A 21,997-nucleotide genomic window follows, 5' to 3' on the forward strand; every position below is an offset into this window, starting at 1 on the left:
CCGCCCTCCCGGCCTCGCCGTCGGGGCGGGCGCCGCTGGGGCGGGTCCTGCGGCACCGCCCGGGAAGCTGCGCGAGGTTCGGCGGCTGCCACCACATCCTCCTCCTTCAGGTCCAGGCAAGAGGAGCCTGGTCAGGGCCAAGCGAAGGGCTCCGACGGCGCGGGCGAGCGGAACGCCGAGCCATGACGCACCAGACGGGCATCCACGGTGAGGGCGGTTGGCGGACGGGCAGAGGTTCCCAGAGGCTCTGCTCTGGGCTGCGCCCCCTTTCCGGCTGTCGGTCCCTTCCTCCCACTAGCATCAGCAGGAGGAAGCTTCCTGTTCTGCTTTGTAGCCGCCAGTCGCTTGGGATGGGCACATCTGGGGGAGTACAGACTTGCTGTGCATAGCTGAGAGTGGGTACACATGCACCCACACAGCTGGGATGGAAATACCTACGTACCCCTTGGGGGTAGATGTTCCTGTGTGTGCGGGTCTGTGTATTTTTGTTCCTTTCTTGGGGTGGGTGTACCCGGATGTGCACATCTGGCGGAGTATACATGCATGTGCACATGTCCTCTGTATACAGTTCCATGCGTACCCATCTGGATGTGACTTGCTTGTACACATCTAAGATCATTCATGTACATGCCCTAGTGGCTGTTTGGACACTGTAGGTAGCCTGGGACCATCTTAGACATCACTGTTTCTTGACAGTGTGCACATGTGTGTGGGTGTCTGTGTGTGTGTGCACAATTGGTACGCATCTCGGTGTGCATTTGTTACCATGGTTGCATGCAGTGGATGTGTCTCATGACTTGTATGGGTTTGTGAATGTGGGTGAGGAAGGGGTCCTGACCTTTACTCCTCTCAGGATCCTCACACTCCTGCAGGCTAAGCTGGGGAAAACCTTTGATAGGGCCCTCTAAGTGGCTTGGGGAGAGTTGTCAGTCTGACCTTGACCTCTGACCTCCCTCCCATTTTCCTGGTGATCTCTTTAGTCTGCCCCAGCCAGGGTTGGAAAGTCCCAGCTCCAAGCTGGAGAAAGAGAAGAAGGTCCAGATGGGTAGATTTGTAGGGGAGGTCCTGGCCCTAGAGAAACCAGGCCAGCTCCCATCCCCATCTTCATGGCCAGGAAGCATCTATGGCCTAGAGTATCACACATAAAACCCCTCCAGCAGGGACCCAGTTTCCTCCTTGGACAGGCTGGGAGAGAAGTAATGTCTGGGAGCCAAATACCCTGACCCTCCAGGCCTCAGTGTCCCATCTGCCACTGGCCTGGGAGGGCTGCCTGGCCTGTAGTGAGGGCTCAGGCTGCTTGCCTAGACAGCTTGGTGGTTTTGGCCATCTGCCACTCCTGCCACCACACCATGATCCCCTGCCCAGGGCTACCACCATGAAACTGCCTGAGTCCTGGCTTGTGGCTTGTGGTTGTGGCCACTTGGTGGCTGAACTGCCCAGAAAGGGTTTCCCTGGCCCTACTCCCATTTTCTCCCCACTGCACCCCCTGACCCGTAGGACCCAAGAATACAAGGGCCTGAGTCAGGGCCAGCCTCCTGACAGGTGGGCCAGCCTATCTCCAGGAGGAGCTGGAGGGGTGGCATCATGAGTCAGCCTCACAGAGGGATCTACTGCCTGGCCTGCCCCTTCCTTCCCCTTTGCCTGGTCATAGCTGCAGCCACCCTCATGTCCCCTGTTGACAGCTCCTGTGGCCAGGGATCTGCCTCATTCCTTCACTTCCTGTACAGTGACACAGGGATGCTTAGGGGATATTGGGGACTGTGCTGCCCCCAGCCCTCCTTCTACCTGTGAATAGCCCTCCTTCCCATTTTAGGCATGGAGAGGTAGCAGGAGAGAATACCCTGGAGTACCTGCCCGGTCATGGGCCATAGATGTAGGTATGCTGACCTCAGATCCTGGCAAGTAGAGGGACTGTAACCTGAGGCTCATTGGAGTTGGGAGGGTGGGCAAGGGGCGGGGGGTCATGAATCTTTGATGATAAAGGTTCAGATATCCCAGGCCTGGCTTCTGGATTATTGATGGCAGCTGGGGAGGGATTGGGGTGGGGTAGGAAAGGATGTCTTCCCGTGCTAGGGTGTCAGTTTGCCCTAGTAATACTAGAAGGGGCTTGTCAACCTCTCTGAAGAGGAGCTTCTTGGTCACCCTCCCAAGGTCTGAGCAGGTAGAAGGAGCAGCTATCTTATAGTAATAAAATTTGGGGGGGGGGGGTTGTTTGTTTTTTAAGCACCAGGGGCACTTAACCACTGAGCCATATCCCCAGCTTTTATTAATTAATTGATTGATTAATTAATTAATATTTTGAGACAAAATCCTTTTAAATTGCTTAGGGCCTTGCTAAGTTGCTGAGACTGGCATTGAACTTGCAATCCTCCTGCCCCAGCCTCTGGAGCCACTGGGTAAAAGTTGTTATTAAAAGAGGCCCCATTCCTGAGCATTTCGTCCCATTTACTCCTTATTAAAGTTTCTGGAGCTTGGGGGTATTATCTCCGTTTTACAGATGAGGTTGAGTTTCAGAGAAGTCAGAGGTCACAAAGCTAAGGAAGAATGGAGCCCTAACACTAGGCTTGAAGTTTCAGGAAACTACTATGGTCTGCTGTTGGGAAGTCCTGTCCTGACCCAAAGAGTCTGTACCCTCTTGCATGCAGTTCAACGCCACGAGGCTGTGAGCCCCAGAGCCTGCTGGGCTCAGTTGAGCTTCTGCTTACCCCATGACACAAGGTCACTGGGGAAGATGGGGGCACTTGAGGCCATGACCAGTTTGTTTTCTTAAAGCCCCCCCCCCCCATGCTCCTGAGCTGCCCAATCCAGGCCCTATAAATATTCTCTTACCTCAACCCTCCAGCTGTGTTCCTCCGGGAATTCTTCTGACCCCTGGGCAGCTTCAAGGTCGTGCTGGCTTAGCCCTGCTCACTCAAATACCCAAGCAGAGCCCTTCCCCACTTGCACCATAGTGTTCCCATTCACTACTACTAATGGTTCTGAGATTACTCATGGTTCCCTAGCTCTGACCATGATCCATACCTCTGCACTTGGTTCCTTCCTTGGTCACTGGCTGTCACCTTCCAGCTCTGCAGCCTAAGATCCAAAATGGAATTACTTTCCTGGGAGCCACTCCTCCTCCAGGAAGCCTTCCCTACTATCTCAGAGGAGAGCTTGTTGTCCCTGGTGGAGCTGTGCCAGACAGGGAATGGGTTCTTTGGGCCTCCTCAGCATGAGGCAGCCTGGCTGGGGGGCTGGAGCTGCATGTGCATGCATCTGTGAAAAGATGTCTCTGTGTTTCTGTGTGTGCTTTGTAATCCTCTTGCCTGCATATTGTCTTAGCCAAACTCTGAAGGTGCCTGCCTACGTGTGTGTTAGAAAGCTAGGAATTATATCTGAGTGCATGTTCTCATGTCTAAATATGTATATCCATTTACGTTTGACCAGTTGAGCATGTGTTCACATACAATGGTATTTGCATTTATGTCCCTCTCTGCATTATATGTATGTTTTATATTCACACATGCTCGATTTAGTGAGTTGGCACATGTGATGTGTGTGTGTGTGTGTGTGTGTGTGTGTGTGAATGGACATAACGGTGGCATTTATCTGTGTATTCTTTATGGATTCCACAGTGCTGAGTGTGTATCAGGCCATCCCACTGCTGGGCCTTCATGGGAGCAGAGGACAGGTGGGGTCATTAATTCTGGCTGGACTAGCTTGCCTAGAATCTGCCCCATCTTCGGGTGGGCTGTCCCGCCCCTGCTTGCCCCTCCCCATCACCAGAGCAATCCCAGCCAGCAGGCCACCCGCCTGCCACTTCTGCTGGCTAAATTTGGGAGCTTGTGTTCAGTGGCCATCTCAGGTTCCCAGTCACATGGCGGGGCCGTATTTAACCTGGTTCCCAACTCAGCCACCAGATCCCACAGGACAGAGCAGGCCCCAAACTTGTCCCTGTCCACTCTGCCTACTCATCCCCCACTATGTTTCTTGTTCTTGTAGCCACTGAGGAATTAAAGGAATTCTTTGCCAAGGCGCGGGCTGGCTCCATTCGGCTCATCAAAGTTGTCATTGAGGACGGTGAGTGCCCCCCATGAACTAGGGCATATGTTGGAGGCTGGACCTAATTGCTTCTGGAGGGCGTATTGGCCTCTGGGGCCCCTCAGGATCTCAGTTTCCCTGTCTGGAAGTGGGGATAAGGCCACTCAAAAAAGAAGCCTCAGAGAGGAGCACAAGGTGGGCATGGTTATCACCCCTATTATGCTAGCCCATATCTTGGGGTCCTGTGCGGTCTCCCCAGAGGCTGTGTGGGTATTGATATGGGCCTAGTCCAGGTGCTGGGCTGAGCAAGCAGGGGTCAGGGGATGAGAGAGTCCAAGCGCTGCTGCATATGGCTAGTGCTACCCACTTCCATCTGTTCGTGGTCGGCAGGCCTGTTCTGGCTTGGCTGCTGCCGAGGAGAGACCTAAGAGATGCTGAGGTTCTTCCTTTGGGAAGAACCCTCAAAATGGGAGAAGGGACTTGGGTACAGCCCATTCTGAGGGCAGGAGGGGGGATATTCCATGCTTGGCAAAGCCTCAACGTGGACCTGGAACTAAATGGGGTGTTGGAAGTAAGGGACTCCTCTCTTCTTCTCTCTGTGCCAAGGGACTGTCCCAGTCTGTAAGGGGAACAGACTGGGTATGGGCTGGATCTCTAGGGGTCCTTGCAGACCTTCTCAGTAGCCTGTTCCTCTGCCTTTTAGGGGCTTCCCAAACAGGTTTGGTGCTCAGCTCACTTTAGTAGGCACTGTCCAGACCCAGAGTTGACCCCAGGCTTTAGGGCCATGACTGTGCTGGGCTTTGTTCAGAGTCCCCAGATTTCCTCAGAGACTGGACAAGAGTCATGAGGTAGCTCATGAGTGAAGGCCTGGGCAGCAGGCCACAGCCTCCCACCCTTAAAGAGGTAGCTGTACTCATTGGCCGCGGTCCTCAGACACAACTTAAGATCTTTTTTTTTCTTTCTTTTTTTTTTTAAGAGAGAGAGAGAGAGGAGGGAGAGAGAGAAAGAATTTTTAATATTTATTATTCAGTTTTTGGCGGACACATCATCTTTGTTTGTACGTGGTGCTGAGGATCGAACCCGGGCCGCACGCATGCCAGGCGAGCACGCTACCGCTTGAGCCACATCCCCAGCCCACAACTTAAGATCTTAAGCAGGAAGAATCTCTAGGTGGGCTCTCCAGGGTTTTTTTGGGGTTTTTTTTTGTTTGTTTGTTTGTTTGTGTGGATTTTGGTACCGGGGATTGAACTCAGGGGCACTTAACCACTGAGCCACATCCCTAGCCCTTTTTTGTATTTTATTTAGAGATAGGGTCTCACTGAGTTACTTAGGGCCTCGCTAAATTGCTGAGGTTGGCTTTTTTTTTTTTAATTTTTTTGTTTTAGTATTTGGCGGACACAACATCTTTGTTTGTATGTGGTGCTGAGGATCGAACCCGGGCTGCACGCATGCCAGGCGAGCGCGCTACCGCTTGAGCCACATCCCCAGCTCCTGAGGTTGGCTTTGAACTCTTGATCCTCCTGCCTCAGCCTCCGGAGCCGCTGGGATTATAGGCATGCGCCACCATGCCCGGCTTATTCCAGTTTTGTATCACAGTTTTAGGAGTGTCCAGAAGTGTCCACACTCCAACTGAGATGGCTAGAGCTCCTGATTTTTCTAGAGAAGGTCTGACTTTTACTTTTTATGTGAGATTCTTGGTTGGAAAACATGAACAGCAATGTTGACAATGCTTCTGCAACCCATTCAGCCTGTGACTGCTGGCTGTCAACCCTGATCCCATACGAGTTCTGTGTGGGCAGGTGAGGAAGCTGGCATGTTGGGGTTTCCAGGCAGATGGATCCCTGATCCCACTAGGAGGACGTTGTGGTGAGGTGCCAGATCCCCTGGTCAAGCTTAGATTGCCCCTTTGCCCCAGTTCTTCCTCCAGCCTACAGCTATGTGTGCCAGGAGGGTATTTGTGAGATACCAGCCCACAGGGTAGCCTGATGCCCCCTTCAGCCACTCTGCACCAGCAAGGGAGGTGACAGGCCTGATGAGCCCAGGCATGAAGAACTTGACTGCTGTTGGGTTTGTGACTTGGAGGAGAGGGAACTACAGCTGGGGGTGGTGGCAGGATACCTGTTTACAGAGTCTGGCATGAGTCTTGCCTTCTTCCTCTCCAGAATTTTTTTTTTTTTAATATTTTGGTTTTAGTTGTAGTTGGACACAATACCTTTATTTATTTATTTATTTATTTAATTTGTTTGGTTTTATGTGGTGCTGGGGATCAAACCCAGCAACTCACACAAGCTAGGTGAGCATTCTACCGCTGAGCCACAACCCCAGTCCCTCTCCAGATGTTTTTGTCCCTGCAGATCTTTATGGCCTGGAACTGTGACATCACCTCTTCCAGCACATTTGTCCCAGGAGGGGTGTGCCGAGTTTCTGTTGTAACCCTGGGCTTAGGGAGGAGGGAGCAGGGGGTGCATGGTGGGGATCCTACACTGAGCAGCATGCCTTGCCTGTAGTGTGGGGTCAGAGTGATTACCCACACGTGTGGGTGCTGAGAAGGAGCCACGAGATTGCTAGTTGTGGACACATGGCTGTGTTTTCATGTGGTTTGTGTTGGGTGATTTGTAGGGGATTGGAGGGTAGAGAGAGCAGCCTCTGGGTAGTAGCTTTTGTCCTTGTTCATTCACTCACTGATCAGGTAACATAATTTCATACTTTGAAGATTTGGGGGCTCTAAGAAAAGTGGGGTGGAGTAGCCAACAGGTCTGAGCTAGCTCGGAAAGCCACATCCAGAGGACATTCCACAGGCAGAGGTGAGGTGGGAGATGGCTAGCTACTCCGGCTCACCCGGCCTCTGCCCCCAGAGCAGCTTGTGCTGGGTGCCTCTCAAGAGCCAGTGGGTCGCTGGGACCAGGACTACGACAGGGCTGTGCTTCCACTGCTGGATTCCCAGCAGCCCTGCTACCTGCTCTTCCGCCTCGACTCACAGAATGCTCAGGGATTCGAATGGCTCTTTCTTGCCTGGTCACCTGATAATTCTCCGGTGAGTCCCAGGGACCCCTGTTTAGCCCCAGGCTCAGGGCCAGTGGGGGAATGGGGAGGGCAGCTGAGACTGGGCAGGATAATGAAGCTCTGTCCCAGGGATCCTAAGGAATGCATATCAGGTCCTGTCCCAGAGATTGACAGAACAGGGCCCTGTGCTTGAACCCTGAGGACTCAGAGGCCTGTGAGTGGCATCAGCTTGACCCCTGGAGGCTGAGGTTGAGCTAGGCCAGAGCTCCCTCTGCTGGCAGGAGCCACCATTGCACCCTCACCTTCATGCTGTGCCCCCTGCTGGATGTGCTCACTGGATGAGTTGAAAAGGTCCCCTTCTAGAGCCTCCTGCCTGCTCCTGGAGAGGCAGACCTGCCCACAGGGATCTCACGGTTTGGCCTCCACCCTTCAGGTGCGGCTGAAGATGCTCTACGCAGCGACACGGGCCACAGTGAAGAAGGAGTTTGGGGGTGGCCACATCAAGGATGAACTCTTTGGAACAGTGAAGGTAGCCACCCAGGCCAGAATGATGGGGGGCTGGGCCTGTGAAGGGCTGCAGAGAAGGCCAGTGCCAGGCTTGGGATGAAATGGGAAGGCTGGGAGTCCAGGAGCTGTAAGCCGAGATGCTCAGCAAGGCTTCCTCCAGCCTGCCTGAGGTGCCCACTTATGCCTCCTAGGATGACCTCTCCTTTGCTGGGTACCAGAAACACCTGTCATCCTGTGCTGCACCTGCCCCACTGACCTCAGCTGAGAGAGAGCTCCAGCAGATCCGTATCAACGAGGTGGGTGTGCTGGGTCACGTGTGCCTGGAGCCTGTGCTGTTTGGTGGGCTGGGCTGTTCCCCAGGCTGGGCAGGTGGGGGTCTCCTTCACTATTGCCCTGCCCCCCAGGTGAAGACAGAGATCAGTGTGGAAAGCAAGCACCAGACTCTGCAGGGCCTCGCCTTCCCCCTGCAGCCTGAGGCCCAGCGGGCACTTCAGCATCTCAAGCAGAAGATGATCAACTACATCCAGCTGGTGGGTGCATGGTCCTGCCCTGGTACATGCTTGAGGCAGTGTGGCCCACCCCTACTTCTGCTCATACACATAGGGCATAGAACCCCTGCCCCCACCAGCCCAGGAGTACCTGAGCTGTTCCACATGCTTGTGGGCACACACTGTCCTCCTTGTCCCTCCCTGTTTCCTGCATTAGAAATAGCCACCAGGTACACATAGTTCCACTCTTTTTCTTCTGTCCTCTGCCTTCCCACATGGGTGCTGCTGTGAGCTCACTGCTCCCTTTCATCCTCCGCATATGCCCACTCCTGGGTTCATACTGACCCCTAAGTCCCTTCCTGTCCCGGGCTCCTTCTGCAGCCCTCTTGACCACTTGTTTTTCCCAGACAGGGTCATTCTGACCCATTGATTAAGGTGCCCCTTCCAAAATGCTTCCCTCAAGAGGCTCTGCCTCTGAGGACAGGCTGGCCTGATGTTGGTGAGCCCATCCACACCACCCCATTCACTGCTATTCGGGGAAGTGCCTTCTTTAGCAACTTTCAAAGGGCACCATTGGGTTTGGGCCCAGGAGTGCCTCTTTGAGAAGACCCCCACAGAGGTACAGCTATGAGGAAGAGATCAAGAGCAGGCGCCTGCCTGCCAGCAGGGTTCCTCTTGGGTAGATGGTGCCCTCATGTCTCCCCTGGCCCTCCACAGAAGCTGGACCTGGAACGGGAGACCATTGAGCTGGTACACACAGAGCCCACAGATGTGGCCCAGCTACCCTCACGAGTGCCCCGAGATGCTGCCCGCTACCACTTCTTCCTCTATAAGCATACCCATGAGGGTGACCACCTTGAGTCTGTGGGTGAGTGGTTACTGCAGAGGCCCTGCTGTGTGCTGGTAGGGTAGCACCGGCCTGCTGCTGGGTGGACCTGCTGTGGGGGCGGAGGTCTGCAGGTTGCTCAGCCTGCATGGAATCACCTCCCTGTCCTTCTCCAGTGTTCATCTACTCCATGCCGGGGTATAAGTGCAGCATCAAAGAGCGCATGCTGTACTCCAGCTGCAAAAGCCGCCTCCTTGACTCTGTCGAGCAGGACTTCCAGCTGGAGATCGCCAAGAAGGTGCGTGGCTATCCCCAGGGACCTGTCACCCCACCTTCCACATGGGCATTAGAGTCTTGAGTCAGTAGCATAGCAGGACTTGTCACTACCGTGGATGGATGGGAACCTGAGGCTCAGGGCAGCCTGCACTGCCCAAGGCTGCCCAGATGACGGATGGCACAGACAAACCCAAGCCCTGGCCACCAGGACAACTTTCCCTGGTTCTGGGGGGAGAGAGAAGGGGGTGACCCAGGTAAGCAGAGTAGCAGGCTCCAGGGTCTGAGTTCCAGTGGGTGGCATTCCCAGTGGGGATCTACAAGGAGACCCCAGGCCTGAGGCAAGAGATCAAAAGGATGCCCAGGAGTGGAAGTCACCAAGGGGGATGTGTGTCGGAGTTATTGGACTGACTGTGGCCTTGCCCTACACAGATTGAGATTGGCGACGGGGCAGAGCTGACAGCTGAGTTCCTCTATGACGAAGTGCACCCCAAGCAACATGCCTTCAAGCAGGCATTCGCCAAGCCCAAGGGCCCTGGGGGCAAGCGGGGCCACAAGCGTCTCATCAGGGGCCCTGGCGAGAATGGGGACGACAGCTAGGTGGCTGGACCAGAGCCAGGCCAGCAAGTGAGCTGTGGGGCTGCCTACCTCACCACTCCCTGCACCTCCCTCTTTCTCACTGTGGCTCCAGGGAAGTGCTTCCTGTGGGTCAGGCAGGCTGGTGGCTGAACACACTTACAAGCTTCTGAGGGTCACTGGGTTGGCATTTTGTGACCCTTCCCCACTGCTGACCCTGTCTCTCATCTGTGTGTCCAGGGTGTCTAGGGGCCCTGCCTGGCTGGCTCAAGGGGGCTGGGCGAAGGACCTGTCATGAACCTGGCCTTTCAGGGGATCTGAGACTGGGGTCCCAGCGTAGCCCAGAAGCCTTTGACCACAGTGGGTAGGGTTGGTTGGGGCTGGAGCAGGGGTCACTGCAGGATGGGATGGTTGAATGCTGTATTTTCTAAAGAATAAAATATTTTTAAATCAATATCTATGTCTGCTTCTAAGGGAATGTTGCTATCCCTTGGAATTGGGTAGCCCTGTGCAAATAGCTAACTGCCCTCTCACAGGTCAAGAGAGAACGGTTGGTCTGCTACATGGAGCCTCAGTGTTCCTGGCCACAAGGGTGTGGGAGAGGCTGTGTGTGTGAGGGCACAAGTCCTGAGGTTGATGGGATCCCCACCTGACAGGCAGGCACATCTCCACCACGATAGGGGGAATCTAGGTGTCTTTGTCTCCTGTAGTTGCTATAACAAATCACCACAAACTTGGTGGTTTTTCTGCCCCTAAGGGAGGTAGGATGGCTACCGGAGATGGGAGGCTGGCTCCCTGGTCCTAACCAGATGTTTTCATCAGCTTTTGTGTTGCTGTGACAAAATACCCAATAAGAACAACTTAACAGAGGAAGTGTTTATTTTGACTCACGGTTTCAGAGGTCTTGGTTCACAGATGACTGACTTCGTTGCTCCGGGTCGACGATGAAGCAGAACATCATGGGGGAAGGACCTTACAGAGGACAGTTGTTCAGCTCACAGCTCAGTTGGGTTGGGAAGCAGAAAGAAGAAAAGGGAAGTGGCTGCAAGGAAGATGCACTCTTCCAGGTGCAACCTAGTGACTGCCTCCTCTAGCCATGCCCCATCTACCTTTAGTTACCACCCAGTCAGGCTCATTCAAACCAGGATGGGCTCATTAGGTTACAGTGCTCATGATCTAATCACTCCACCTCTGAATATTCCTGTATTAACACAGGAGCTTTTGGAAGATACCTCATGTCCAAGCCATAACCCAGCGATTGTAAAGTCTCTCCTGGACTTGGAGTTCAGCAGGAGCCAGGCCTGTGTCTCTGAGACATGGATGGAGGCTCCTGTCACAGGTGGGACAGGGTTAGAGATGTGGCATTGCTGACTGTGATTCACCTTTTCCTGACTCAGGGCTGTTTCCCATCCCTGGGGCCTCTTCCCAGCCCCTGCTAAAGCCTCTAGGATTATCTAGGGGACCATTATCTAGCTGGGACCATAGCAAGGATCTAGAAGAGGTTTGTTCAGGCCCGTCCCAAACACTGGTGAAGAGAAAGACAGTGCTAACACCCTTAAGCTGCTGAGTCAGCTGGATGACTGGACCTTAGGCTCCACATGCCATGACACCTCCCCAAAGGTGGTTCTGGGAGGAGTGGGAAAGCAGATGTGTAGCCTTGCCTTCCCCAGGAGTAAACCCCATTTGTTTATTCATTCATTCAGAGGTATCCTCTCTGTGCCTGCCCAAAGCTGAGTGCAGGGGACCCATTGCTTCAGCAGACACTGAGCGTTTACTGTGTACCGGGCATTCAACTGTGCTGGGGATACAAAAGATCTTTCACTCAAGAAGTGGACATTCCAGCAGGGGATAGACAATATCCACCAAACGGTTGAAAGTCAACAGTAGGGTGTCTCAACAGTTGAAAACACATTAAGCAAAGAGGAAAATCAGGCAGAGGAGCTCAGGAGAGTCAGATCAGGACTGGAAATTTTATAAAAAAGTCAGAGAATGGGAGGCTGAGGCAGGAAGATCACAAGTTCAGCCAGCCTGGACAATTGAGTGAGACCCTGTTTCAAAATAAAATAAATAAATAAAAAGGGCTGGGGATGTGTTTCAGTGGATAGAGTGCTTGCCCCAGTTTTAATCACCAGTACCAAAAAAGAAAAAAAAAAAGGAGAGGGGAATTCTCACAGAGATTTTAAAGGAGGTGAAGGAGGGGGCCATATGAGAATCTGGGAAAAGAGATTCCAGGCAGGTGGAATAGCACATTCAAAGGCCTGAGTCAGGAGAGTGCACAAGTGTGTCTGAAGCAACAAGAAGGCCAGTAGGGGTGGAGAGAGATCAGGGAAGGAGTGGAAGGGCAGGTCTCAGAACTTTGGCTACTATACGGACTGTGACATATACTACTTTGATTCCAGAGACAGCTATGGAGGGAATCTGAGCAAAGGAGGGACCCAACACAACAGATCTGAACAGGTCGCTCCAGGGGACATGGGGGCTTGAGAGCAGGGGCAGGGTAGCCAGATGGAGAGATGCTAGGGATGCAGATAGGCAGGTGGGTATGAGGTGGTGGGTAGCGGGCAGATTCTGAAGGTGAGCCAGTAGGACTTGAGAAGGGCTCCCAGGGTCCTATGAGGACTTGAGCCTGACTAGTCTGAGCTCTGATCTGGGTCAGAGGCGGCATGGGAAGGACTGAGAGTGGAGGATCAGCTAGGGTCCCAGCTGGGCCAGCAATGCAGCCAGCCTCAGGACCCCCGGGAGGACTGCTGCGGTCTCTGTTCTGATGGGGCATCAAGGGAGTTGGAAATGCAGGATGTCCCAAGGCTGTGGTAAGGGCTTCCTCTGGGCATGAGAGGCCCCTCAGAGTTCTCTAGGTGGGGGCAGGTGGGGTCCTGAGTATCAACGGGGTCAGGGTCTTAAGGCATGAGGATGAGAGGACCTGGCATGGAGCTACCTTTAATTCTGATCTCTCACTGACCTTAGGCTGGGCTTTGAGCTTCATTCCTCCCAGGATCAACCACAGGACAGATGTGAGGCCAGTGTGGGATATAGGCAATCTGAGAGGGGAGTGGAAAGAGGAAGGGGTGAGATTCTGTCTGCCACCTGACTATGCAAATGGACTCTGACTCATTACACACCATCTGCCCTCCCCAAGCTGGTGGTAAGGAGGGGAGCTACTAGGCTGTAGTGAAATTCTCACTTCCTCTCCTTTCCGTACCCTAAGTGTGAGAAGCACCCTCATCTGCAGTTACTTCCCAGTCAGCCGGCCAGACCCTCTGGAGAAGCTCTCACTCTCCAACATGGTAGGACAACAGTTCTTAGGTCTGGGGGAGGTAGATGGGCTGAGAAGGGGTGAGGAGGGAGGTGTGCTTGTCAGTTGCAGGCAATAGTAAAAGGGACTGTTAGCTCATGGCCCTGGGGACACTCACTGCACCTTGAAAACATCAAAGCAAAAGGTCTTCTCTATGGGGGTGGATAAAGAAGCTGAAGTCTGGAACCTCAGTCCGTGGTAGGATTGGGGCTGTGTGACACCCAAGGAAGGGCTCGAGCTGACGCCTTGCTTCCTACAGCTCCCTCTGATTTGTTCTGGCCCATAACCCCTAATGGTTGAGAGCTCCCAGGCCAGTGTGGGAGGCAGGCAGAGGGTGGGCGAGCTGGGCTGCTCACCTTGCCAGGGGCCTATGTGGAAGACAGACTGAGCCAGACAGGGTGTTGAGGGAGAGCTGGGGAGAAGGCTGGTGGAGGGCTGAGAGGGGATTTCAAGGTGGCTGGAGGGAAGAAAGTGGCTGCCACTTTGTTCAGGAGGAAAGAGCAATGGTTCCCAAAGGGAGGAAGGACAAATGGGTCTTTTGACCACCTCTCCTGGCCCTCATGTCTGGCTGGGCTCAGTCATGTAGGAAAGTTCCAAATCTTAGGAATCTGGATTTCAGGTTCAGTCCTGGTTCTAAGTCCACATTCTGAGTCAAAGGCTGAGTTTTAAATCAAATTAAGTTTCCCTGTGAGCCTTAGAGGGTGAGAAGGGGGTTCAATAGCCAGGGAGGAGCCTCACTGGGAAGGCTTGGAGAGAGGGGAGTTGGAAGTTCTGCTCCAAGACCTTATGAAGTGGAATGGGTGGAGGTGGAGCTAGGGCTGGACACTTATGTAGCCCCTGGTCCCCCACAGGGTCCCTGCCCCAGGGCCCTGCACCCCCTGTCTGTCTTGGTGCAGGCTGCAATGCTGGCTGTGGCCTTGGCCCTGGGTGCTCTGCCTGCCTTCCTGCCCTGCGAGTTCCAGCAGGGTAGTCTGGTGAACTGCAACTGGCTGTTCCTGAAGTCTGTGCCCCACTTCTCTGTAGCAGCACCCCGTGGTAATGTCACCAGCCTTTCCTTGATCTCCAACCGCATTCACCACCTCCATAACTTTGACTTTGTCCACCTGCCTAACCTGCGGCGTCTCAACCTCAAGTGGAATTGCCCCCCGATCAGCTTCAGCCCCATGCACTTTCCCTGCCACATGACCATCGAGCCCCAAACCTTCCTGCATGCGACCAAACTGGAAGACCTGAACCTGAGCTACAACAGCATCACCACTGTGCCCGCCCTGCCCAAATCCCTAGTAAACCTGACCCTGAGCCACACCAACATTCTGACACTAGACCATACTAGCTTTGCTGGCCTGCATGCCCTGCGCTTTCTATACATGGATGGCAACTGCTACTACAGTAACCCATGCAGCGGAGCAGTGGAGGTGGCTCCAGATGCATTTCTTAGCCTGCGCAAACTCACCCACCTGTCGCTTAAGTATAACAATCTCACAGCAGTCCCCCGCAACCTGCCTCCCAGTCTGGAGTACCTGCTGCTATCCTACAACCACATTGTCAAACTGACAAGTGGGGACCTGGCCAATCTGACTGCCCTTCGAGTGCTTGATGTAGGCGGGAACTGCCGCCGCTGTGACCATGCCCGCAACCCCTGTGTGGAGTGCCCTAACATCTCTCTCCAACTGGATCCTGACACCTTCAGCAAACTAAGTCATCTTGAAGGCCTGGTGTTGAAGGACAGTTCTCTCCACACACTTGATAGCACATTGTTCCAAGGTCTCAGAAACCTCACTGTGTTAGACCTGAGTGAAAACTTTCTCTACGAATGCATCACCAATACCTCGGCCTTCCGGAACCTGACACAGTTGAGCAAGCTCAACCTGTCCTTCAATTACTGTAAGAAGGTGTCCTTTGCCCACCTGCATCTGGAAGACTCCTTTGAGAACCTGATCTCACTGCAGGAGCTGAACATGAACGGCATCTTCTTCCGATCACTCAATGAGAATACGCTTAAGCCGCTGACCCATCTGCCCCTTCTCCACACACTGCATCTACAAATGAACTTCATCAACCAGGCCCAGCTCAGCATCTTCGGGGCCTTCCCTGGCCTGCACTTTGTCGATCTTTCAGACAACCGCATTAGTGGAGCTTCAGAGCTGACAGTCACCACTGGGGAGGCAAATGATTGGAAGCAAGTCCAACTGTGGTCTAGGGATCTCACTCCAGCCCCGCTGGACAGCTCCAGCTCTGAAGATTTCATGCCTAGTTGCAGGTCCCTCAAATTCATTTTGGACCTGTCTAGGAACAACCTGGTGACAATCCAGCCAGAGATGTTTTCCAACCTCTCACACCTCCAGTGCCTCAGCCTGAGCCACAATAACATTGCCCAGGCAGTCAATGGCTCAGAGTTCCGGCTGCTGACTGGTCTTCAGGTGCTGGACCTTTCCCATAACAAACTGGACCTGTACCATGGGCGCTCGTTCACAGAGCTGCCAAACCTGAAGGCTCTGGATCTCAGCTACAACAGCCAGGCCTTTGGCATGCAGGGTGTAGGCCACAACCTCAGCTTTGTAGCCCAGCTGCACACCCTGCAATTCCTCAGCCTGGCATACAATAACATCCACAGTCGTGTGTCACTGAAGCTCAGCAGCACCTCATTGCAGGCCCTGGACTTTAGTGGCAATGCTGTGAGCCATATGTGGGGTGAGGGAGACCTCTATCTCCACTTCTTCCAAGGTCTGAGAGGCTTGCTTCGGCTGGACCTGTCCCAGAACCACCTGCATACGCTCTTGCCACGCTACCTGGACAACCTCCCCAAGAGTCTGCAGCTGCTGCGTCTCAGTCACAATTATCTGGCCTTCTTCAACTGGAGCTGCCTGGCCCTCCTGCCCAATCTGAAAGCCCTGGACCTGGCAGGAAACCAGCTGAAGGCCCTGAGCAATGGCAGCCTGCCCAATGGAACACAGCTCCAGAGGCTAGACCTCAGCAGCAACAGGATAAGCTCTGTGGACCCAGGCTTCTTTGTCCTGGCAGTGGAGCTGAAAGAGGTCAACCTCAGCCACAATGCCCTCAAGACGATTGAGTCTTCCTGGTTTGGGCCACTGACCTATTCCCTGAAAACATTAGATGTGAGTGCCAACCCTTTGCACTGTGCCTGTGGGGCGGCCTTCGTGGACTTCCTGCTGGAGGTACAGAACGCCGTGCCAGGTCTGCCCAACCTTGTTAAGTGTGGCAGCCCGGGGCAGCTGCAGGGAAAGAGCATCTTCGCGCAGGACCTGCGCCTCTGTTTGGATGAGAGGCTCTCCTGGACTTGCTTCGGCTTCTCGCTGCTGGCTGTGGCTCTGGGTCTGACTGTGCCTGTGCTACAGCATCTCTGTGGCTGGGATCTCTGGTACTGCTTCCACCTGGGCCTGGCCTGGCTTCCCTTGCGGCGCGGCACCCGCGCCCTACCCTACGATGCCTTCGTGGTCTTCGACAAGGCGCAGAACGCGGTGGCTGACTGGGTGTACAATGAGCTGCGGGTGAGGCTAGAGGAGCGTCGCGGACGCCACGCGCTCCGTCTTTGCCTGGAGGAGCGGGATTGGCTGCCGGGCAAATCACTCTTCGAGAACCTGTGGGCCTCGGTCTATGGCAGCCGAAAGACTCTCTTTGTGCTGGACCACACGGATCGGGTCAGTGGCCTCTTGCGCACCAGCTTCCTGCTAGCCCAGCAGCGCCTGCTGGAGGACCGCAAGGATGTCGTGGTGTTGGTGATCCTGCGCCCGGACGCCCGCCGCTCCCGCTACGTGCGGCTGCGCCAGCGCCTCTGCCGCCAGAGCGTCCTCTTTTGGCCCCACCAGCCCAGTGGTCAGGGCAGCTTCTGGGCTCAGTTGAGCACGGCCCTGACCAGGGACAACCGCCATTTCTATAACCGGAATTTCTGCCAGGGACCCACTGCCGAATAGCGTGGAGCTTCAGTGGGGTGGGGCCTCACCTCTAGACCTCGCTGCCCGGGAAGCCCAAGCTGCCTCTCTGGGCACCTCCACTGCTTTGCTCCCCACCCGCACGCGAGACCCAGGGCAGGCAATCAATATGCTACCAAGCAGAGTGATGTAGCCCGTACCTGTAATCCCAGCTCCGCGGAGGGTTGAGGCGGGAGGATTGCAAGTTGAGGCCAACCTGAGCAGCATAGCGAGACCTTGTCTCAAAAAAAAAAAAAAAAAAGCAAATAAATATAATTTTAAAAAGAAACGGGGTGGGGGTGTAGTTCACCCCCGGTAGAGCACCCCCGGGTTCAATCACCAGTACTGCAAAAATCAACCAATTAATAATAAATAGTATAAATAAATGAATGCAACAAATAAATTAAAAAAATAAAATGCATGCATGCATATTACTAAACAGCTAACCCTGAGCTTCCCAGAGGTGTGGGTGGGAGAAAAGAAAGGAAAATTCTGTAGGACTCTATAAAGTGATTAGGGAAAAGAGGCAGTTTGGAGAAAAGAGAAAAACAGGGGCCCATAGGACTAAAGTTGGCTGCTAAGGGCAATTTTGTTCATGGTCATCTTTTTAGGGGAGTCTGAAGATATTCGGCGAATGTGGTCTTGGACCTTCACGGAGAGCAAGGGAAGGATTTCTGCCCTTTTCAACCCTTCCCTCAATGCCCTGCCTGACCCATTCCAAGCAGAGCCAGGCAGCTTCTGCTAGGCTTGGGTCAGCACCCGGCTTGGGTATTAATCTCGGGTATTTGCCTCTCTCCCCTACTAGACTGAAAATGGTTTGAGGGCAAAGAACCTGCAAGTCTGGTATATTTCTGTCCCTCAGCAAAGTCCTGCTGAGAGGCCAGCTCAGGAGATGTTCATTCCAAAGTTTTTAATAAATAATGGATTTATGGCCAGTTCAGCTGGTGATTGCGCCATCTGGTGGCCATGCCTATGCTGGTTTCAAAGACATAACAGCAAAATTTTTGTGACTTGGGTACAGGTGCTCAGGCCTTCGTGTTCCCTGCTATTTACTCAAATCAAACACAGAGGAGAATATTTTATTTATGGGTTGGGAGCCTTGTGTGGGCTCTGATGTGTCCTACTTCCTGAGCCTTCCTGGGGCAGGGAGAAAATAAAAGCAGTCATTTCCCCCAGCCAGGGTGGAGTCTTGGGAAAGTCCCCTACTGAGTAGTTCCGAGATTCTTCTGGGCACAAGCAGGAGCAGGAGAGGAAGCAAGCCCTTGTTTAGGATACCATATTTTACTTATAGGAAGCACAACTTGGACAGCAAATCTCTCTGGCAGTTCCAGGTAGACCTTAATCTCCCCTTACCCCTGCTTGTGCTCTCACAGACTTGGTGTTCTGGAGGCTAGGACCATTTTAGAGATGAAGCATGGGTGTTGTGGTAGGATCTTGGCTTGACTCAAATAAGTTTTGGGGTCTGAGGTACTTGGCTCTGTGCTATCTATGGGATCAGAAAGGGCAGAGTTCCACTGTTTCAGATCCCGCAGGAGGCAGTCTGAGCTGGGCCACTGTGGGCTGTGTAGAAGGTGGCTCCCACTGCACTGTCGGGAAGGGTACTCAGGGATGGCTCCAGGTCCTCTCTTCTGGCCATCCTCACCCACTGACATTGACATTGATTCTGCCAGACCAGGAAAGAGAAAATTTAGTTCAGATTTCAAGGGGCTAAATCCCAGCTCTGGCATTTGGGTAATCTTGGGCAGGCAAACTTCCCTTTGGAGTCTCAGCTTGTTCATTTATCAAGGGGGTTGACCAGGGCTATTCTGAAAGCTATTGTAAGAATGAATGGTAATGTGTGTAAGGTCAGGCACGGTGACCAAAAGGAGGCAGACTAAAAGCTGCTGAACAAGGCTTTATTGAGATTCGCTCCCGGGCAAGACCCTCCAGTGGAACAGAGCAGGTCCAGGAGAATCCACTCAGGCTCAGACGGATTGGAATTTTATTGGGCTTAGGGCAGGAAGGGAGGGCTTAGGACAGGAAAGGGAGGTTTTTAGAGTCCCTTGTCCTCCTGGGGTTGGTCAGGAGACCCTGATGATTGACAGGTGGTTATCAATGCTTGTCTGTCAGTGCCTGATGTGTTGTAATTTTGCGCATACGGGTTGCCTTAGCCACCTCAAACTAACCTAACAATGAATATAAAGGTTTGAAAAACCTAGCAGGGCCTCAGTTGTCATTATTAAGTATTGAGACTTTTACTCAGGACCATGAGATGATATGGCTTCAAAGTTTCTCTCTCTACCCTGAGAATGATCCTCCTGGACCAGGGATGGCTCCCAGAGCACCATGTTCAGAGGCAGATGTGACTGAATCAGAAGCACATGATGCTGGGGACCAAAGCTCTCCTTGGTAGAGTCTGCAGACCTTGGGTGGTTTCCTTGTTGGGGAGTAAGGAGCACCAGAAAATGTCATGATGGGGAAAGGCTACTAAGATTTTAATACACAACTCACCCTGCCCTCCCTTGGCACTTTATTTGGTGTCCAGACTTCTAAATACTCTTGGCAAACTTCCCACTGTATTGTAGTTTTATACTAGACTTGCTTATAAAAGCCAAACATCTCATTTTTAAATCGTTCTACTTCCTGTAGATCCTTCCGTCTTTTTCTCATAACCCCAAGAAGGAGGGAGAGGAAAGTGTACCTCCAAGCCTTCTTCTTCTTTTTTAAAAAATATTTTTTAGTTGTATATGGACACAGTATCTTTATTTTTTATGTGGTGCTGAGGATTGAATCAATGCCTCACACGTGTGAGGCAAGTGCTTTGCCACTGAGCTATACAGCCCCACTCCGAGCCTTTTTGACTCTCCTTGTTCTTATGGAGGAAGAGTGGGTCCTAAGTGTTCAGGCCCCCATTAGAGGCAAGCAATCCTACTTGAAGGAAAGGAGGTGGAGCGCTGTCCAGGCGTGGGAATGTGAAAGACAATGGAGAGCCCTGAAAGCCCATGTGAAGGAGCAGAGCTGGGAAAGTGAGTTGTTACCAGAGCAGGAAGGAACCATATTGTGATTCCAAAGTGACGGACGTGACTTCCATCACACCCAGAGGCCTGCCGAGACTAACAGTTTTATCTGATGGGACCATAACTCAGTGGAGCCCTCCCGTGTGCCTCAACAAGCCCAGGCCAACTACCAGCACAACTCTTCCCCAGGGGAGAAAGCACAGTTGCCTTTCTAGAGCTAAGAGGGGGAGTCAAGCCCAAAGATGCTCCTCACCTCCAGCAGGTTGGTTCTTCTTCAGCACACTTGTTCTTTTTAGTAGACTAAGATGTTGTCACTGGGGTGCCCTTCATTCATTCAACATTTTTGCTCATCATCAACTGTGTATCAGATTCTATGCTGGATTCAGAGGGTACAGAAGTGAGAAGAAAGGGCACCTTTCTTCATAGGGATAACATTACAACGGGGTGGGGGGGGAATCACTGTGTGGCGACTATTTAAGAGCAGCAAGGCTAAAGGCCCAGCAATGGGAGGAATTCAAAAAGGGGTGCGCCCAACTGGGCACAGTGGCAAGTGTCTGTAATTCCAGCAACTCAGGAGACTGAAGCCCAAAGATCAGAAGTTCAAGGCCAGCCTCAGCTATTTGGTGAGGCCCTAAGCTGTTAGCATAATTGCAGCCATCTTCCTTTTCCCCATCCCCACTTTATGAATACTGTTCTTATTCCCAAGAAATAGAAAGTAGCCCAAGATAAAACCTACTGGCCTGGAGACGTGCTGGTCTCTCCCTGTTCCCTCATTGAAAGATAGGAGACAACTTACCGCCCTGAGATGGGGACGTACTGGTTTGCCTGTTCTCTCCTTGAGAAGATACAGAGACATGCCGGTTTCCCTGTTCCCCCTTTGAGAGATAGGAAAACTGCCTGTCTCTGTTCCCAAGAAACAAACTTGGCTTCCATAAGATCAGGAGATGCTTACTATGTCAGTCAAGACTAAACCCGCCCCTCACCTGCAGCCATGATTCTAGCCTATAAAAGGTAACATCCAAGGGGAGTTGCTGCTGCTGTCCCTCTTTTTGCAGAGCAGCCTTGTCAGGCTCCTGACAATAAACCCGCTTCTTATCCCAGGTGTGTGTGTGTGTGTGATCAGTCCTGCACCACTTTTCTTTCATAAGCAACTAGCAAGATTGTCTCAAAATAAAAAATAAAAAGGGCTGAGGATATAGCTCAGTGGTAAAGTGCCCCTGGGTTCAATCCCCAGTACCAAAAAAAAAAAAAAAAGCAAGGATCAGTGAGTGATCTGGGTGCAGGGGCATGCACCTATAATCTCAGCAACTCAAAGGGCTGAGGCAGGAGAATCAGAAGTTCAAAGCTAGCCACAGCAATTTGGTGAGGCCCTAAGAAACTTAGTGAGACTTTGTCTCAAAATAAAAAATACAAAGTGTTGGAAATGTAGCTCAGTGGTAAAGCACCCCTGGGCTCAATTCCAAATACCTAAATAAATAAAGACAGTTAGCTCATGTATCTGGGGGGGTCTCACCCTTATCCTGAGTGAAGAGAGGTGGTCACACCATGTGTTATGATTTAGATATTAGGTGTTCCTCTAAAGCTCATGTGTGAAACAATGCAAGAAGGCTTAGACATGAAATAACTGGGTTATTTCAACCCAATTAGTGACTTAATCCCTTGATAAGGATTAACTGAGTGGTTACTGAAGGAAGGCAGGGTGCAGTTGGAGGAGGAGGGCCTGCCTTTGGGGTATTTTTTTTTTTTTTTAGTTGTAGATGGATACAATATTTGTATTTTATTTATTTACTTTTATGTGGTGCCTCACTCATGTGAGGAAGTGCTCTACCACTGAGCTATGACTCTAGCCCCTGGGGTATGTATCTTGTGAGCTGAGTTTAGCTCTCTCTGCTTCCTGGCACCATGTTCCCAGCTGCTTTCCTCTGCCACACTCTTCCTCCATGATGTTCTGCCTCATCTCAAGCCCCTAGGAATGGAACTGGCTGTCAATGGACTGAGACCTCTGAAACCATGAGCATCCAAAGAAACTTTACATTCTCTAATTGTTCTTGTCAGGATTTTTAGTCATAGCAACAAAAAAGCTGACT

The 21,997-nt window shown here is 52.5% G+C and overlaps 1 protein-coding gene across 3 annotated transcripts; it reads left to right on the plus strand.

Moving 5' to 3' along the window:
* Positions 1-20: 20 nt before the first annotated feature.
* LOC107143413 (twinfilin-2) lies at positions 21-21,010 on the plus strand. 3 transcript variants are annotated; one of them, XM_048794094.1, is made up of 9 exons: positions 21-207; positions 3,982-4,059; positions 6,876-7,054; positions 7,457-7,552; positions 7,722-7,826; positions 7,935-8,060; positions 8,736-8,886; positions 9,021-9,142; positions 13,837-21,010. In XM_048794094.1, the coding sequence occupies exons 1-9, from the start codon at positions 183-185 to the stop codon at positions 16,915-16,917; spliced, it is 3,963 nt and encodes a 1,320-aa protein (XP_048650051.1). In that variant the 5' UTR covers positions 21-182; the 3' UTR covers positions 16,918-21,010. The 3 variants fall into 3 exon arrangements, with proteins under 3 accessions (XP_048650051.1, XP_015342572.1, XP_048650050.1); XM_015487086.2 differs by lacking the exon at positions 13,837-21,010 and adding an exon at positions 9,550-10,147 and having other exon boundaries at positions 37-207; XM_048794093.1 differs by lacking the exons at positions 21-207; positions 3,982-4,059; positions 6,876-7,054; ... (3 more) ...; positions 8,736-8,886; positions 9,021-9,142 and adding an exon at positions 12,858-12,977.
* Positions 21,011-21,997: the final 987 nt, after the last annotated feature.

Source organism: Marmota marmota, unplaced genomic scaffold (assembly GCF_001458135.2).
Source record: "Marmota marmota marmota unplaced genomic scaffold, marMar, whole genome shotgun sequence".
Classification (NCBI taxonomy): Eukaryota; Metazoa; Chordata; class Mammalia; order Rodentia; family Sciuridae; genus Marmota; species Marmota marmota.

Excerpts from the sequence above, each read along its gene's own strand:
- LOC107143413 (XM_048794094.1), top strand. The coding sequence starts at position 183 with ATGACGCACCAGACGGGCATCCACG. Across the intron at positions 208-3,981 it reads GCACCAGACGGGCATCCACG|CCACTGAGGAATTAAAGGAA; the intron begins GTGAGGGCGGTT and ends TTGTTCTTGTAG. Across the intron at positions 7,553-7,721 it reads AACTCTTTGGAACAGTGAAG|GATGACCTCTCCTTTGCTGG; the intron begins GTAGCCACCCAG and ends TATGCCTCCTAG.